The 18,931-nt window shown below is 42.2% G+C and overlaps 1 protein-coding gene across 1 annotated transcript in view; it reads right to left on the minus strand.

Annotated features, from left to right (window-relative positions):
- Positions 1-18,931, minus strand: part of LOC122754578 (calcium-activated chloride channel regulator 1-like) — a 38,174-nt gene that overhangs the window by 18,542 nt on the left and 701 nt on the right. The window contains exons 2-7 of the mRNA XM_044003110.1: positions 12,158-12,298; positions 11,804-11,951; positions 9,205-9,310; positions 7,591-7,768; positions 4,192-4,413; positions 2,545-2,772 (exon numbers count right to left, since the gene is read on the minus strand). Coding sequence (XP_043859045.1) covers positions 2,545-2,772; positions 4,192-4,413; positions 7,591-7,768; positions 9,205-9,310; positions 11,804-11,951; positions 12,158-12,298 — 1,023 coding nt within the window. The remainder of the gene's footprint in view (positions 1-2,544; positions 2,773-4,191; positions 4,414-7,590; positions 7,769-9,204; positions 9,311-11,803; positions 11,952-12,157; positions 12,299-18,931) is intronic.

Below are 18,931 nucleotides of genomic sequence, written 5' to 3' on the forward strand. Positions count from 1 at the left end.
ATATTATGCAATAGAAAACATATTGTATGTGTATATATAAATATATACATATACACACATATATATATGCATATGGGTCTTGTGTGTGTGTGTGTGTGTGTGTGTGTGTGTAGTACCCAAGCATTTCTCTTCTGCCAAAATGGCCCCCCTCTAGACCTTACCATTGTTTGAAATTGCTCCATGTAAAAATCTCAGACTTGAAGATTTTCCTGACCAAACTCCTGCCCTGCCCCTTCTGACTCACAGTCACTCCTCCTAACCCTGCTCTTTTTCTGTGCTGTGCCCTTTCCTCTTACTTCCTCTCTGACTTCCCTATCTAATGCTCAGCAGTCTCTTGCCCCCTTGCCCTTCCACTGTTGCCATCCTATGACCGTCCAACACTGACTAACTCTCAATATGTCTGCTCCTGCACAATGGAGAACTGGTGCAGAAGGCCCTTAGAACATGGTCTAGTTCCCCTGGGAATGCATGCCACATATGTTTCAACCAGACCTTGCTCTGCTTCTTGCAATTACTCTTTCTTGAATCTCTAGCATGTCCCTCACAACATCTGTTCCAACCATTTTCTTAACTCTTTGAGACCTCACCCATATCTCCTGAGCCCCAGGACATGACATCATCTCTTACTTTGCTGAAAAAATTGAAACCATCAGGCCTGTTTTTCTGGTCTCTCCCCCATTCCTTTCCTCCTGTCTCAGGGGAAACAGCAGGGCTGCTACCATTTCACTTTGCCCTCAACCTCTTCCCTTTCCTCTAGGACCTTGCTCCATTGACCTTCTTGCTTTCCCTCTTACATATCTTCCATCTCCCTCTCTCCTAACTTCTTTCTCCATTCCTACAAACAGGATTTGCCATGCAAAGAAACTTGACCTTCTTTCCCTGCAGTGTTAAAATTCATGCCTTCACTTCTATACCCCTCAAGCCCCTATAATCTGGGTTCCATCTTTTCTACTCTGCTGGAGTTTGTATCTCCAAAATCATCCATGACCTCTTTGTTTTCATCCTTCTTGACCTTTCCCCCATCTTTCTTGATATGCATTCCTCTCCCTCAGCTTCTGTAGCACTATTCCATCCCAGCTCTCCTCTTACCTCTCTCATGGATTCTTTACTGTTTCCACTTCCCTGTCCCACCTTTTCAGCTTGGACACTTCCTGAAGCTATGGATGGGGGATACCTATTTTCTCTCTCCTTTAGCCATTTCATCCACTGGATTACAGAAAAGGTTTATAGCTGCCTGTGGGTCTCAAACTGACCTTTTCAGGCCCTAGGGTACTAAGGAGATATGAAACAATTGGCTAGGAAAACCCAAATCCAAAGCTCAAATCCACCCTGGGGAGATTGTGTACTCAAAGTCCTAATTCCCTCTGAAAACAAATCTAGGAACCACTCCTAATATATAATGATATATTTACTGTCTATCCAAATCTCACCGTGACTTGTCTGAAAATGTAATTTTCAAGGAACTGTACAAATACCATACATGGTATGACCAATTCCCACCCACTAACTCACCATCTATTTTTGTCAGCACCCTCCTCGCTAAAGTGAGGTGGGTTGAACTGTTTGATCACTAAGATGGCTCTATAATTTAATATCCCATCAAGAGCAGCTGTCTTTAGACAATATTAGTGCATCAAAATGAGGAAAACCCTCCCTCACGGGAGTCAAACAATCCATTCATCACTCTTTTGCTGTTCTATAACATTTCCCTAAGCGGATGACTTACAGCTCTTTGGCATCTTGTGTTTAATAAACCAACAGAGCCAGAAGTGTCTGGCCTTGCCAGAATGGAGCCTAGATTGAAGATCATTGCAGCACTTGGTTTCCTTGGATGTTTCTGCTGCGTACCATGTACCTTATTTTATATCGTGCACAGTACCTTTCTCATTGGTTATATAATTGCACAGCTAGCATGGGTAAGAGTTCTGTAGGGTTAGAGTTGGAAGGCATCCCAAAGGTCATCAATTCCACTCTTCTTATCCTAAAGATGAGGGAACTAAAGCCTACACAGATTAAGTGTCCTGCCCACGGTCCTCTAGCTAATAAGTTTCTGAGGTAGAATTTGAACTCGGCTCTTCCTGACTCCAAGTTGATTGTTCTTTCTACTATACCAAGCTATCTTTCAGAAGAGACTTAAACCCATGTCTTCCCGACTCTAAGGTTGACTTCCTTCCACATACCAAGTGCTTAATTAACTTTTGTTGAGCTGAATTTAATTAGGGTATTTCCATATCAGCATTTCTTGATATTCCTTTTTTCTCTTGGAAGTACATTCACTTTTTTTTTTTTGTAGGGCAATTGGGGTTAAGTGACTTGCCCAGGGTCACACAGCTAGTGTTAATTGTCTGAGGCCGGATTTGAACTCAGGTACTCCTGACTCCAGGGCCGGTGCTCTATCCACTGCGCCACCTAGCTGCCCCAACATTCACTTTTTAGAGGCATCTAATTTATACTAGACAGTAGGCACGTGAGGGGCATTCAGAATAGAAATTCACTTTTACAATTTCTACTACAGTAGAGACAGTGGAGGGGATATGCTTTCACCGTAAATCCTGATCTGAGGCCGGAGCAGATGGATGTTCCTCCTGAAGCAACAGAAGGTAACTTTGTAATGAGGGCGTTCCTCTCAGCATCAGTTACAATCTGTACCAGTTCACTTTGAACAGAGGCTGTATCGTCAAATGTGACCATCCCAACCCAGGATCCCTTTTCAATGATCTGAAGCAGGAACAGTGTGGCGGCTTGCTTGAGTCGATTTAGGCGGTCATCACTCTGAATGAAAAACACAAGTCAAATTGGCAAGTGGTCATCTACAAGCCAACAGTGGCAGAACAGCCTAAGCCCCCTTATGGAACTCTAGGGTCTCTGGGTACCATGGTGGAGACTCTGGGGTCTCTAAGGCTAAGACAACAGAACACAAGCTCTTGAGTATTCTTCTAGGCTAGAAAGGTTTTGAGGATGGGCTTGGGGATAGGCTATATGTTTGCTATCTGAGGACAAGGCCACCAAAATTTGGAGAGGCACATTACCAGGTGACCCTAGGGACAATGAATGATTCAGCACCTGAAAGCTTAAATGGGGGAAAGGTTTGTCTGTGTATAAACAAATTATTTTCCTCATCAACAAAATAGCGGATTCTCATTGAACATTGAAGCATGGGATTTTTAAGTGGGAGCCTAGTTATGAGCGGGTTGGTCTTGGGTTTGGTAGATGAAAGAACTTGTATGAAATATTTTTGCCTTTTAATTTGAGCAGCATCCATGTGGATGAGCCACCGTGTAGAATATGGACTAGACTTGTGATTTCATTGGTACAGGGGACTCCCAGAGGAGGAAACTCTCTACCAGTACAGGTTGGCACTTTCTCTGCAACTTAGAGTGTCAGAGCATTGCCTAACCAGTACATGGCAGATCTGGGAACTGAAACCATATTTTGCAGACTCAGAGGTCAGCTCTCCATTCACTACCACATTGTCTCTTAATGAATTATTTTTGATCAAGGAGATGATGAAACTAGGACTCCTAAGCCATGGTAATCAGTGGGGAAGGGTGGGGTAGAGAGTGCCAACATTAATGAAGTTGCAGGTCTTTTGAAGTATGGAATCTGAGCTGCATTCTTGGGTAGGATGTTTGATGCCTTTGCCAATCAATAATTAACAAAGGCAGAAAATATGAAGTCATACAAAGTTAATTTGGTGGTTTGGTTAACAGGGACTACAGATGCTCATGGGCTCGGAAACCAACTGTAGAGCAAATTCTTTTTTTTTTTTTTTTTTTTGCAGGGCAATGAGTGTTAAGTGACCTGTCCAGGGTTACACAGCTAGTAAGTGTCAAGTGTCTGAGGCCGAATTTGAACTCAGGTCCTCCTGAATCCAGGACTGGTGCTTTATCCACTGTGCCACCTAGCTGCCCCTGTAGAGCAAATTCTTAATTTAGTCACTGTTGAAAAATGTCATTTGGATTCAGGGATGGGGATAATTGGCCACGAATTTTTGTTGGAGAAAGGGAGTGGGGAGAATGAGTATGAGGGCTTAAAGGGAAACTTGATGAAGGTTAAATGATTCCCTGCTCCCTAGTTTCTTTTAAACCATGAGATCAATGTGATTTCCAACCAGCCCAAGATTCTATTGGTCCAGCGTATGTTGTAGATACACCCCTCCAGCCTCCAGAGCATGGGGCAGGTTGGGCTTACCCCCATGCTTCCAGACTTATCCAGAACTAAGCAGAGGATCCTTTCTCTAATCTGCTTCAGTGAGAAGCTGGGCTTGGGTGGCTGTGCATCTGTCATAGGAGTGGATGCCTTGTAGTCGTCTGAGTCTTGGATCACTTCCCATGTGCTCCTGAGGTTGCACATCCGGTTTTGAGCATTTGGAGCATCTTTGTTATGGTTCTTTTCTGTACAAAATTCCACCACCTGAAAAAGCCCAATTGCATGATAAACACGAAAACTATAAACCAGGGCTTCTTAGCCTGTTGTCCATGCACTTGTTTTAGAAGAAAATAGGATGATAACTTTTTGTGGGTTCTGCCACTTGAAGATTTGTTTTGAGGCAATATTTAAAGTTTTTTTGGAGGGGATTTTGGGAGAGCTCAGCTGAGCCTCTGCCTTTTCTTTGCTATCTTCTTTTGTAATTTTTTTTCAATATAATTGGTTTCCTTTGTTATCCTGAGTACTTTATTTTATGTATTTAAAAGATGATTCTGAGAAGAGGTCCAAAAGCTTCACCATGCTGCTGAGAAGTCCATAATAAAAAAAGGGTAAAGAACCCTTTCAATAAAGCACCAGTAGGAAAAAAATCCAACTCGCAACCTAACAATGATTTTTTTTGGGGGGGGGGTAAATCAATGATTTGAAAAACTTTTAAATATTACCCGGATTCTAGTCCTGGACCTTCCACTATTTTGACTAAATCATTTAACCTTAGTTTTCTTATCTTGGGATTCATTTACACTTAAAAATTATTGAGGAGAACCCATAGTTGACGTGGATTTTACCTAGTGATATTTACCATGTTAGAAATGAAAGTGTTTTAATATCATTATGAAATAGTTTTAACCTGGAGGACCTCCCCTCCCCCAAAGGATCTCTGGGACTGCAGACAAAGTGTGTTGGAACCAACTTTAAGGGTCCGTTGAGAGATAACCGTGAATTTTCAGCATGAGCATTTATACCCCAGAAATCAGCAAATGCTATAAATTAGGGCTTGATTTTTATTTTGTTGAGTATCTAGGGGTGTCAAACAGGGACTTGTGTATCTGGGAACCAGATTGGGAAAATAAAATTACAGTAAAATAGAAATAACATTATTATCTTATATTATTCAATTATAGAGATAACAATTCAGCATTCAGGTACAAGAATGTTTGGGCTCATTTCTATTTGAGTTTGACACCACTGTTCTACAATTAAGAAAATGATGGAGGAAATGTTAACAATTAAAAGTGTGTTTCGCATACGTTTTTTTTCAGAGCCACTTGTTAAACATTTACCAGCCTACCCTTGCCCACAGCGTTCCCCAGTCCACAATTTGAGAACTGAACTAAGTGATTTCTAGGTTCCCTTCCAACTAGATTCTTCTCTGAGTCTAGGATTTAGAGCGTGATTTAACTGTGAGCACTTACAAGGAGAAGAGGCAATGACTGAAAGCTAGCAGGGGCTCCTGAAGAACCAGTCTTGTCAGACTGACCTCAGTTCCACTTGTTACCACCCCACTAGACAGATAGATTGTGGAAACATCTCAGGCAGCTGGATTTCAGCAACATGTTTGACTAAGTTTCTTTGTGAATACATTGAAGAAATGTAGAAAGAACAATAATCTAGCTAATTGCCTTCAGCTCTGGTTGACTGCCTTCAGCAGTGGTGATTAATGTAGTAATACAGAGGTATCAATATGGTGGACTATATTTAGTGAAATCCCACAGGGATGGTTCCTTGGCCCTATTCTGTTCTGCGTTTTAATCAATGACTTGGATGAAGGCATAAAGGGTATCTGTGTCTGATTTTCAAATGTTGCAAAACTGGGTGGGAAGCTAATACATTGGGGGGCAGTCTCCAGATCCCTGCAAACTGCAACAGGCTGGAACTGGGGATCAGGTAAAGCCCATCAGGTGAGGAGAAGTGGAGTCCTTCACTTGGGTTCAGAAATCACAATTACAGGACGGGGAAATGTGTCTTGAAAGGAGTTCATGAAGGGAATAAAGGAGTAAGCATTTATCAAGCACCTACTAGGTGCTAGGCACCATGCTAAGGACTTTATGATTACGATCTCATTTTATCCTCATAGTAACCTTGGGAGGTGGATGCTCTTATCCCCATTTTACATGTAAGGAAACTGAGGCAGGCAGAGGATAAATGACTTGCCCAGGATCACATAGCTAGAAACTGTCTGAGGCTAGATGTGAACTCAGATCTTTCTGATTCTGGGCCCAGCACTTCATATACAACCTTGCTGCCTCAATGAGGAAAAAAACAACCCTAGCGGTTATGTTGTTTAGTCATTTCAGTCATATCTGACTTTTCCTGACCCCATTTGGTATTATAATGACAAAGACGCTGGAGTGATTTGCCATTTCCTTCTCTAGCTCATTTTTTTTTTCCCTTGGTGAGGCAATTGGGGTTAAGTGACTTGCCCAGGGTCACACAGCTAGTAAGTGTCAAGTGTCTGAGGCCGGATTTGAACTCAGGTACTCCTGACTCCAGGGACTCTGTGTACTATGGGGCCATTCAGCAAATCAGCTTGAGGAGTCCAGAAGAGAGGTGGCATAGTGTAGTAGAGAGTGCTGAATTTGTATGCAGAGGTCCTGAGTTTGAATTCTGGCTCTACCAATGGCTGCTATGTGACATGAGTCACCTAACCTCCCCTAACTTTGCTGCTCTTCATATTTAACACCGATAGATAATTAGGTCCAGTTCACTCTTCAAAAGCATGGAAGTTGAAACAAAAGGAACCTATTTAGGAATATATCTATATGCATGTTTGTATCTATACATACATATATATTTATATGCACATATGTATATAAATAACAGAAAGTTAAACAGTAAAAAAGAGCTATTGAGGATACCCTGACATCTCCACACCACCTTATCTCCAAGAAAGCATTTCCCAATAAAGCCCCAAATGTACTTATTTATTTTAGGGATTTCAGGGGGTATTTAGAGTAACTTCAAGATCCTAAACTCAAAGAGAACAGGCTAGAGGACATATGTGGGACAGTGGGGTTATAAGAGGATCGGAACAGTGGAGGTGGTGTTCTCTTTGGTTCTGGTTTTGTATCCTCAGCCTTCCCTTTTAGAGACATAAAGGATCACTAAGGGGCTGCCTCACTCAAGGCGCCTTCCTCAGGCCATTCGAACTCATAAACTGATGGAGGATTGAATGGAACAACTCTAGCCTAGCAGTGGGATCATGCGCTCCTCACTTCATTTCCCCAAGTCTCAGTTTCCTCATGTGTGGAATAGAAATGAAGGGTATGGAAAATGAGGTCATTGTAAGGGTCATTTAGAAAGGTAGAAGCAAAGGGCCTAGTAAGCCTTAGCACTAAATAAGTGCCAAGTCTTAGGGTTAGAAGCAATGATCCAAAGACTTACAGAATCAATACTTTGCATGAACATGATGGAAGCTTTCTCCGTCTGAATTTTGTCAGGTATAAATAAACAGTCTTTGTTAAGCTTTCCTGTTTTGGGATCTGTTCTGCACGTTCTGATTGAACAGCTGCCTCCGGAACATACATTTACCTTATGTGTGCCAGTGAGAGCTTCAGAACATCTGAAAACATATTAGGATTAGATTTTAAGAACATTAATTCATTTAAAACTATCCCCCTCAAAACCCACCCCAACTAATATCCCCTGGTGCTGTCACATCAATCTTTTCTTCATCACAAAGGCTATGTATTAAGCAACCCATTTAGGCAGCAAAGTCTCAGGCAACCAGCAAGAACCATTTCTTTTTGGTAGAGAACTCCTGCAGGGAATTTCAGGTGGGCTTCTTGGAATATTCAAATGCTAGCCTGTCTGCAGGGAGTACCATGTCTGGTTTACTGGGGTCCATGACCGTGCTACTCACAGAGGTGGGCTTAAGGCTCCTTATTGTCATCTTCATGGGAATTAAGAGGGAATCTATTTCATTCTTAGCAACTTATAGTAGCTGCTCAGTTTTTTTATCACCACTAATGTGGGTCCCCTAAGATTCTTTATCTAATTCTAAGGATCTAATTGGCTTTCTATTAACCACTCTTATAAGGTTTCATTCATTGATTAGATAAAAAGTGCTCAACAGAATATCACTCAGAGCTCTCTTGCCCCACCAAGCATATAGAGAAACAAGGGCACAGTAGAGATGTGTCCTTCCCAGTTACCTTGCATTTACTTCACATCTGTTTTGTGTATATATTTCCACTTATATTTATATAAGTACATATTATTTCTCCCAGTCTTTGAGAGCTGAGACTTTCATTTTCCCTTTGTATTTCCAGCACCCAGCCCAGAGCAGGTGCTTCATCAATGTTTGTGGAATGACTGATGCTAGACCTTTTGTTAACCCAATGGGGAGAGCAATGTAGATTTCCTGCAGGGACAGGATCCTGGTATTTTCCTTCCTTGAAAGCTGTAATTACTCACTGCACTTAAGGACTGAGAGGTAATAGAATATTACTTGTGCTTCTTCCTAAAATCATTAAACACCCTGAGGAAATAGACTGATTGTGTATGAGGAGAAAGAGGAAAAGGACCAGGTAGGTCCTTTGGCTCAGTGAGGGTGTGGTATTCCAACATTCTTGGGGGATTTTTCTGTCTCTGTCTCTCAGTGTGTACTGCTCATGTCCTGTGGAGGCAACAAGGACATAAGGCTAGGTCTATGTTTCTAGGGGTGTCATATCTGAAACCATGTTTGTATGTGTCTCTGTGTTCCAGACATATATAGTGACACTGAAGAGTTGGTCTTTGATGATTTTGTGCCTCAGATTCAGAAAAATTTCTGTACTTTGATATAAGTGCCTCTGTCTTGAAGTATGGTGGGGTAGGAGCCTGTTACATATTATATAAAGAAGGCTACAGTGAAATTGAGGACACATACATCAATGTGGTGGTCTGTAGATGAAAAGAAAAACTATCCTGACAACTGAAATCTTTTAAACATTAACTCAAGAGGAGATGATTTCAGTCTGATGTGGTTTGCAAAAAGTTAAAGGAAGATAATCATACTTCACTGGTACATTTTTTCCATTAGACTGGTAGAAATGCTCTTCTTCATTGTATTCCTCAAACACTCCCCACCGTAAATGGGCCCACTCATGAACTAAGATTTTACCTGTGGGAAGATATTGGAAATGCAAAAATATAATTACTTCCACAATTCAATGGTTCTGTGGGTATTCTCTTAGATATTTGTGAGTATTCTCTTCATTGATGCAGATCTCACACTAGTCATGGTTTCTTGTACCATGAAATTCTTATTCATGGTCTCCCACAGATCACTTGTAGAGAAACTAGCCAGGGCAATGAGGCTCTTCTTCTATATCTTTCCTATTTCATGACTGCTGGTGTACTATTCAAGCCAGCTAGATAAAGCAGTGCCTAGAGCACTGCAGCTGAAGTCAGGAAGATGCAAGTTCAAATCTGTCCTCAGACACTTACTAGCTGTGTGATCCTGGGTAGATCTTTTAACTTTTGTTTCATGTTCTTCCATTGTTAATTGGAGATCCTAACATCACCTACCTCTCAAGGTTGTTGTGAGAATGAACTGAGATGATATATATATATATATATATTTTAGTGAGGCAATTGGGTTTAAGTGACTTGCCCAGGGTCACACAGCTAGTAAGTGTTAAGTGTCTGAGGCCAGATTTGAACTCAGGTACTCCTGACTCCAGGGCCTGTGCTCTATCCACTGCGCCACCTAGCTGCCCCTGAGATGATATTTGTAAAGCACTTAGAACAGTACCTAGCACATAATAAATGATAGATAAAAGTTTCCTTCCTACCTTTCTTCCCCATTATCCCTTACTCTTAAATAATTGGATGGATCTGTGATCTCATTAATTCAGTTATAGTCATCAGTGGTACAGATTTCAGTCCATCCATGTTTGCCCATCTTATGTGACTCTAGTCCATACCCCCCACATGAATCTATCAGAGAGAGCCTAACCAACACTCTAGGGGAGGAGTTTATCTTTGTATAGATTTTTTGACCTTGGATAGATAGCAATGGACTATCTCTCAGTTTTCCCACACTGAGCATATGCTAAATGATGTCTGTGTTTTCTATCCCTTGGGTATTTTGTGTTCTGTGATGGCCCCTGGTACATTTATTACATTGAATACTAGTAGTCCTGCATGCCTAGAATATACTCCTTCCTTATCTCTGCTTCAAACTGAATAATTTGCTGTTCCCAGAGCTAAACATGCAATCTCCTGTCTCTAGATATTTGCCCAAGCTCTGCCCCATTTCTAGGATGGGCTCCCTTTTTATCATGTACCTTTCAGATTCCTCATCTTTGTTCAAAATTCTCTTTTAGTACCACCTCTTCTGTGAAGACATCCTTGATACCCCCACCCATAAGTGCATACTCAGTTTCTTTTCAAATCTTCCCAGAGTTCATTGGCTGATTTCTCTTGTTTCCTCTTTCCTCCTTGCTCTGTTTCCTAATTCTGTGTCCATTTTGTATCCTTCCAGTAAACTCTGGGCTACCTGAGGGTAGAGAATGTTTCATTTTTACCTCTGTATCATCTACACCTTATGTTATGCAGTGGCTCACACATGGTAAGTACTTAGTAATATTTATTGCATGTTAAAAACCAAATTAATTCTATGTGATTCCTGTTGTTTTAATAATCTGTTATGCTTAGATGCCTGAATCCTTATGGAGAAATATGAGATTTTTATGTTCTTATTGTGTGTCACACTGATTCAACAACTTTTTGTTTTAGAAATACTTTAATTGGATATGTTCTCTAGAAGAGTGGTGTCTAATGTAGATCCCTTGGGAGCCAAGGTATTAACCAAAGAGGTGTCTTACAGAGTTTGAAGGTGGGCCCCCTTCTCCCCTCATGCAATTTCACTTGGTAATCCATCACATCCCATGGATTTCATTACCATCTCTATCCTGGTGATTCTCAAACCAACCTCTCCTGCCCTAATCTCTCTGCTGACCTCCAGTCTCCCATCTCCAACTGCCCTTCAGACATCTTGAACTCTTGTCCAGTAGACGTCTTAAACTCAGTATGTCTAAAACTGAACTCATCATCTTTCTCTTTAACCCTATTACTGTAGATGGCAACACCATCCTCTTGGCCCCTCAAGCTCACAACCTGGGGGTCACCCAGGACTCCTCATTATGTCTTGCCCCCAACATCCAATCTGTTGCCAAGGTCTGTTGATTTCACCTTTGCAGCATCTCTTGAATATGGCCCCTTCTCTCATCTGATACTGCCAACACTCTGGTGTAGGCCCTCATCACCTCACACCTGGACTATCACAATATCCTGCTGGTGGGTCTGCCTGCCTCAAAGGTCTCTCCAGTCCAATCCAACCTCCATTCAACCCCTAAAGAATTTTTTTTAACTGATGGGGAGGGCAGTCAAAAAAGTTTAGAGAAAACTGGTCTAAAACAATTACACTTCCAAAGGAGAAGTGAAATACTGCTAGCCCTTATTAGATAAAAATAAGGAATGTCCCTGGAAGCTTTTTGGCTAATCTGCACTTTCAAATAAAGAGAACTCTCTCCTTTGTATACTATGAAACTTAATTTATGAAATATGCTGTAGATGTCATGCATTACCAAACTTTTATCAGTAACTATACCTGGTGGCCCATACTCATTCAACTTTTTCCCCAATACGATGTCTGGAGTTAAATGAATTCTCTCTCCCTTCTCTCCACACAGTCCCAACTGGTCAGTTCGTGGAACATCATTGCCTGCGGGATTAGGGACTTCAATGACGATGTCTGCCTAGAAATGGTTTTTAAAAAAAAAAACTTTTTGTTATATAGAATATCATAAACAAAACTTGCAATATTTGGATTGAAAGATTATGGGAAAATAATTAATTATTACAGCATTATATTTTTAAACATTTAGGTCACACATGACCTAATGTTTAATAAAAATGTTGTTTTATAAAAATAATGCTCATTAAAATTGAGTGATGATCTTACATTTTTGTAGGTCTCAAGTTTTGGTTTCTTATAGTCTGTTTTTGCCTGCCATGTGTCAGGAATCAAGATGGAGACTCCTTTGAAGTAAAATCTTTTTTCTGTGGCCCCATACAGGTAAATTGAAGCCTCTGACACCATGTCCTACATAGAAAGAAGAAACCCATCAGAAAACCTGATAGCTGACAGAGGCATACACAACAATCATTTAACCTCACAAAGAAGATGGCTAATATAAAAGTACCAAAGTACTTTAACCAGGTGAAAATGGAGAAATGTGGACATGCTTGTACTGTTCAGTCTGGCATACTCTATTGCCTCTTTAGTGTCTTGGTCATACCCACTGTTTAGAAATAGGCCAGAGTACACACATGGACCCTAAGTAGCCTGGGAAGTGCTCCAATCCATGTTTACCCCCAACTGTTTCTCTATATGTTAAACATATACTTACATAGGCCTACAGCCGTGGACAGACACTGAGAATCAGGGGTACACCATGACAATGCAAGGGTTTTGTTAAAAATTGTATTCAAACTTTTGGAACTATGCTCAAAGGACTATAAAACTGTGCATACTGTGATCCAGCAATACCACTGCTAGGTTTAAATTCCAAAGACATCCCCCCAAAAGAGAAAAAAAAACCTATTTGTTTTTTTATTTAAATCATAAAAGTATTTTATTATTTTGTAGTTACATTTAAAGATAATTGTCAACATTTGTTTTCATAAGATTTTTACTTCCAAATTTTTTCTCCCTCCCTACCTCCCCACCCCCAGATGGAAAGCAATCTGATATAGGTTATATATGTACAATCATATTAAACATATTTCCGCATTTGTCATATTGTGAAAGAAGAATCAGAACACAAGGGGAAAACCTCAAAAAAGAAAAAAGCAACATCCCAAAAGTAGAAACAGTATGGTTCAATCTGTATTCAGAATCCACAATTCTTTTTTCTAGATGTGGAGAACATGTTCCATCATGAGTTCTTTGGCATTGTCTTGGATTGTTTCACTACTGGGAAGAGCCAAGTCTGTCACAGTTGATCATCACACAATGTTGCCGTTACTGTGTACAATGTTCTCCTGGTTCTGCTCCCTTCACTCAGCATCAGTCCACTTAAGTCTGTTCAGGTTTTTCTGAAATCTGCCTGCTCATCATTTCTTACAGTACAATAGTATTCTATTACGTTCATATACCACAACTTGTTTGGCCATTCTCCAGTTGATGGGCATTCCCTCAATTTCCAGTTCTTTGCCACCACAAAGAGAGCTGCTATAAATATTTTGTACATATGGGTCCTTTTCCCTTTTCTATGATCTCTTTGGGATACGGACCTAGTAGTGGTATTATTGGGTCAAAGGGCATGAACACTCTCATAACCCTTTGGGCTTAGTTCCAAGTTGTTCTCCAGAATGATTGGATCAGTGAAAAAGACCTATTTGTACAAACTTATTTATAGTAGCTTCTTTGTGGTGGCTAAGAATTGGAAATCAAAGGGATGACCACCAATTGGGGAATGGCTGAATAAGCTGTGGTATATGATTGTGATGGAATGTTATTGTGCTATAAGAAATGCTAAGAAAGATGGTTTCAGAAAAACCTGGGAAGACTTAGGTGAACTGATGTATAGTGAAGTGAACCAAACCAGGAGAACATTGTACACAGTAACAGCAATATTGTTCAGTGAAGAACTGGGAATGACAGCTATTCTAGCAATACAATGATCTAAGACAACCGTGAAGGACTATTGATGAGGCATAGTATCTGCCTCCAGAGAAAGAACTGCTATTGATGGAATACACACTGAAGCATGCTATTTCCCACTTTCATTCATTTTTCTTATATTTGAGTCTTCTTATATGAAATGACTAATATGGAAATGTTTTACATAATTGCACATGTATAACCTATATGTGATTGCGTACCATCTCAGGGAGGCAGGTGGGAGGGAGGCATAGAATTTGGAACTCAAAACTTTAAATAAAAATTTTTAAAAAATGTTTAATGTGCTCAACGTTACGTATCTTAAAACAAATTATAATTCCAGTGTCGTCTCACAACTGAGGCTGGGGCTTTGTTGTATTGACTTCTATATTTCCATGCATCTGTTTTCTTTCATAGGGGTCTTCTCTCTACCTACTGATACAACCCATCCATGCCTTTTAATCACATGAGGCCTTTGCCCAGGCTGTCTCTTCTCTTTGGGACGTCTCCCAGCATAGCAGAGGTCCCTCTCTAGAACTCCTGAGGGTGTATCAATAGAACACACAGGCTGTCCACCCATGTTGTGCCTTTGAAGCTCCCATCATCCAGTAGAATGGAAGTTCCCTGAGAGTATGACTTGTTTTATTCCTTTTATTTGTGTCCTCTGTGCCTAGCATATCATAGGTGCTTAATAAGTGCTTCTCATTAATTGGCCATATGACAGGCTCACTTAATTTCCAGGAATTCATTTTGCTGTAGTTACTATAGCCATTATTTCCATTTGTGGGCCCTTTATTGTCTACATTGACCTAAATGAGGCTAAGGTAGTATAGTAGGGTGGAAGCAGTCCTGGAGTGGGAGTCAGGTGTTCTGGGTTCGAGGGTCAGGCTTGCCATCCTAATACCCTCATAAATCCTGTCATTTTGAAGAAGACATTTAAACCAGGTCTCAGTGCCCTCCTCTGTGAAATAAGGAACATTGTCCTCCTTGCCTCACAATTAGACAGCTTTTCCGTGAGGACAGACTGATTGGGGTGCTGTAAGGGTCTTTGCTGAAGCTTCTCCAGCCTTTATCATGAAACTTAGTAGCTTTGTAAGTTAGTTCTAAACCATCCAAGGCTTGATACATGTCCTAGTGGGCTCCTGAGATTGTTCCTCCCCATGCTTAGCATGACTAAGGGACTTCACTGTCAACAGGACACAATTCAATTAAATTCAGTTCAACAAACAGCTTTTAAGTACCTGACATTTGCAAAACACCACTGGGGATAGAAAGATGGCCACAACACAGGCCCTACTGTTTAGGAGTTTCCAGTCTAATGGGAGGTGGGCAGGGCTGGAGAGCCATATATGCACATCATTATAATACAAAGGGAAATGTGATCGATGCCAGGAGATGAGGGTAAGTAAGTAAGTAGTTCTGCTCCGAAAGAATCAGCAGAGAAAAAATGCTAGAATGGAGAGAGATCCAGAAAGGCTTTCTTTAGGAGGCGGGATCTTAGCTGGGGCTGGAAGGGAGCCCAGGAGGTGTAGATAAGAAAAGAGGGAGTTCCAGGCATGGGGAACAGGCAGAGTAAAGTAGTTAGGAGATGGTGAGAAGAACAGCAACCAGAGAGTTCATCAAGGTCAAAAAAGGTGTAAAAAGATTGGAAGAGTAAGAGGGAGCTAGGTTGTGAAGGACTTTGAATGTGACAAAATAGGAGGAAACCCCCTGTTTTCTAGAGCTAAGACCCAGCAAATAAGCTTGCCCTGAGCTTGCCAGGACAACAATCACTTGTGATCACCCTCTGGATGATCTCACCAGCTGGTAAAATCACCAGGTGTTCTCTGAGCTGGAACAAGCACTAGACAAACTTGGAAGGTCCTGCAGTGAATCAAACCTGTCATATTCTTGCTGTTACCCCTCACTGTCAAGGCTACAGCTCACTGGGCAGCCATTGGTCTACGTATCGAGATCTCACACTGCCTGTGGCCTCCCCACTAAGGGCAGGGCCCCCATCACATGTGTTCTTGCTTGTGAGCCATTTTCCTCGCTTTGAAAGTCAACTTCTCTTCAGTTCCTGACTCTCCCTTCTCTAGCTTGTTCTGTTTGGCTCCAGCCATTCACAGGTTAGAGGCTGGTTCTGATCCATTGACAAATGCCAACCTAAGCATTTTGTATTGGATACTGGAGGTGATAGGGAGCCACTGGAGTGCATTGGGGGGTGGGAAGATTACGTGGCCAGACCTCTGTTTTAGGAAGATCACTTTGACAGCTTAGTGAAGGACGGATTGGAGGCAGGGAAGCCAACCATCAGGCTGTTGCAAAGTCCAATCTTAAATCCTATTGAATCTAGCATTAAATACAAACTCCTTGGCTTTTCATTTCCAACCTTTCACAGCATGTGTCCCACCTGTCCCTGCCAGCAGAGGCCGGCCAGGACCCCCCTGCCTACAAGGCACTTGCTCCACTTCTGGGGGTCCTGTGGTTTCATTCATGCCAGACCCGGCTCACCTGCTGCCTCTTAAAGAAATCTTCCTGGTTCCCCTCCTGATTCATGCCCTCTCCCTTCACAGGTTGTCTTGTTATTTACTTGTCTGTTCCTTGATTCCAGTGAAATGTAAGTTCTGTCATGGAAGGAACTAGTTTTCATTTCTGACTTTGTATTCCCAGTGCTCAGCAGCGTTTCTTCCATGTCCTAGGAACTCAGTAAATCTTGTTAAATTGAACACAATGGTCCACCAAAGAAGTGCATAATGAATGGTGCCACGAGTCTCTCCCCACTGCAGGTCACCCTCAGTGCTGCTGTCTGATCTTCCCCAAAGGGCAGATCTGACTGTCTCACCCACTCAGGAAACTCCGGTGACTCCCTGTCACTTCTAGAGTCAAATCCAAAATCCTGTCTGGCATTTGGAGCCTTTCATAACCTTGCTCCTCATGCCTTTCCAGTCTCCTTATACCTGACATCCAGGGATGCCAGCCTCCTTGCTTTTCCCAAAACATCTCCCAGCCTTCCATTTCCCCTGGCCACCCCTCATGCCTGGAACACTCTGGCTTCCCATCCGAGCTCACCATCTACAGTAAGCCTTCAGAAGTTTGACTTTATTCTGCTGCCCTCTCTCTGCTGGTTATCTCCAATTTCTCCTTCATGTGGTTTACCTCTATGTTCCTGGAGAACAGGAACGCCTTTTGTCTTTCCTCATGTCCCCAGCCCTCAGTACAGTGCTTGGCACATAATAGGTACTGAATAAATGTTTACTGACTGAACGGAAACGAATCTGAGTAAAAAGCAGCGTTGGCTTCACCAGTAGGTGTGGGAGGAGGCTGAGGCATTCGAGTGTATCAGGCTGGTGTGATGAAAGGCATGGGACTTTGATCCCCACACAGTGGGCCTTGAATCCCAGCTTGACCACTGCTCTACCCCTTGGATAAGTACCAAACTCTCCGGTGAAAGGGGGGGCATAGCCTCGTTGTTCATCTGTGCCCAGTTCTCACAAGGGCCTGTCCCCTCTTGCAGCCACCCCTGAAGGGAGACACACAGATGCATACAAAGGGACACTGAGGGAGGCAGGAATCCTTCCTGGTGTATCAAGAATGGAATTCCCCAGGGTCCAAGGTACAGTATGAATTATGGAAGCACAAAAGGCTGCTTCTGCTGGGCAGAAATCATTCTTAGCAATGGAGGGAGGCTGACCATCAAACCACCCACACTGGAACAATTGCTTATCCTTGTCACTGCGGGCTCAGGATCAATTCCTCCAGTGGAGGGAAGAGTTGGTGAGAGATAAGCTGGTCCCAGCTGGAGCTGATCTTGCTCTGCCCAGTGCCCAGGTCCTCACTCCCGCTCTCTCTCTCTCCTTGATGATGGGCATTCTGCCCATTCAGAATGTGTAGAGAGGGCAGTGGTGGAAGATGCTTTACTTCCTGACAATCTCCTTTGTCCTGGAGCCATTGGACAGTTCCCTGTCTTTAACTAGATTGAATTCGAGTCTGCGCCAAATCAAGATGCTTAAAATGTTTAATCATCTTTCTGCCAGGAGTCAGAATATGCTTGGGGGGGGGCAGCTGGGTGGCGCAGTGGATAGAGCACCAGCCCTGGAGTCAGGAGGACCTGAGTTCAAATCCAGCCTCAGACACTTGACACTTACTAGCTGTGTGACCCTGGGCAAGTCACTTCACCCTCTTTGCCCCCCCCCAAAAGAATGCATATTTTGGGTTCCTTTCTCTTTTGTCAGTTTTCAGCCCCCTATCCTTTGTGAGCAATGCCAGTATCCTATTTTCCCATAGCCTGAAATTTGCAGGATTTCTCTAGAATGGGGATTCTGAACCACACATAGATTTCCGGGAGTCCCCGAACTTGGATGGGGAAAAGAAATCACCTCCTTATTTGCACTAACCTTTGGAATCCTCTGTATTTTCTGCATTTATTTGAAAACATTATTCTGAGCAGGGTTCCAGGCACTTCTCCAGACTACTCAAAGTATTCATGACACAAAAAAGGTTAAGAGTTCCTACAAGAACCATGGGCTAGTGAGAGGGGTCACAGTATTTGAAGGATGCTGAAATTGGCATTCAAATTCTAGCTCATGCTCAGCTAGCTGTGTGATCATAGGGGACTCACTCAGCCTTTCAGGTCCTGTTTCCTTATTTGCTAAAATGGAGGTTTGAGCCTTGAATGACATTGTTGTTCAGTTATGTCTGACTCTTTGTGCCCCATTTGGGGTTTCTTGGCAAAGATCCTGGAGTGGTTTGCCATTCATTTCCTTCTCCCACTCATTTTACAGATGAGGAAACTGAGGCAAACAGGCTGAAGTGACTTGCCCAGGGTCACACAGCTAGGAAGGATCTGAGGCCAATTTTGCACTCGGGTCCTTGTGACTCCAGTTCTGGTTCTCTGGCTTCCCTTAAGATGGCATATAAGTATCAGTTGTGATATGAATGTCTCAAATGCCTACATTAGGTGACAGCCATTTCTGAAGAATCTGTTCTGGGACAGGCACAGAGAATAAAAAGGCAAAAAGCAAACTGCCTCTGCCTTGAAGGAAGTCTTTCTGCTGGGGGAAAATTGGACACATACCTACAGAATATTCC

This window comes from Dromiciops gliroides, chromosome 4 (assembly GCF_019393635.1).
Source record: "Dromiciops gliroides isolate mDroGli1 chromosome 4, mDroGli1.pri, whole genome shotgun sequence".
Classification (NCBI taxonomy): Eukaryota; Metazoa; Chordata; class Mammalia; order Microbiotheria; family Microbiotheriidae; genus Dromiciops; species Dromiciops gliroides.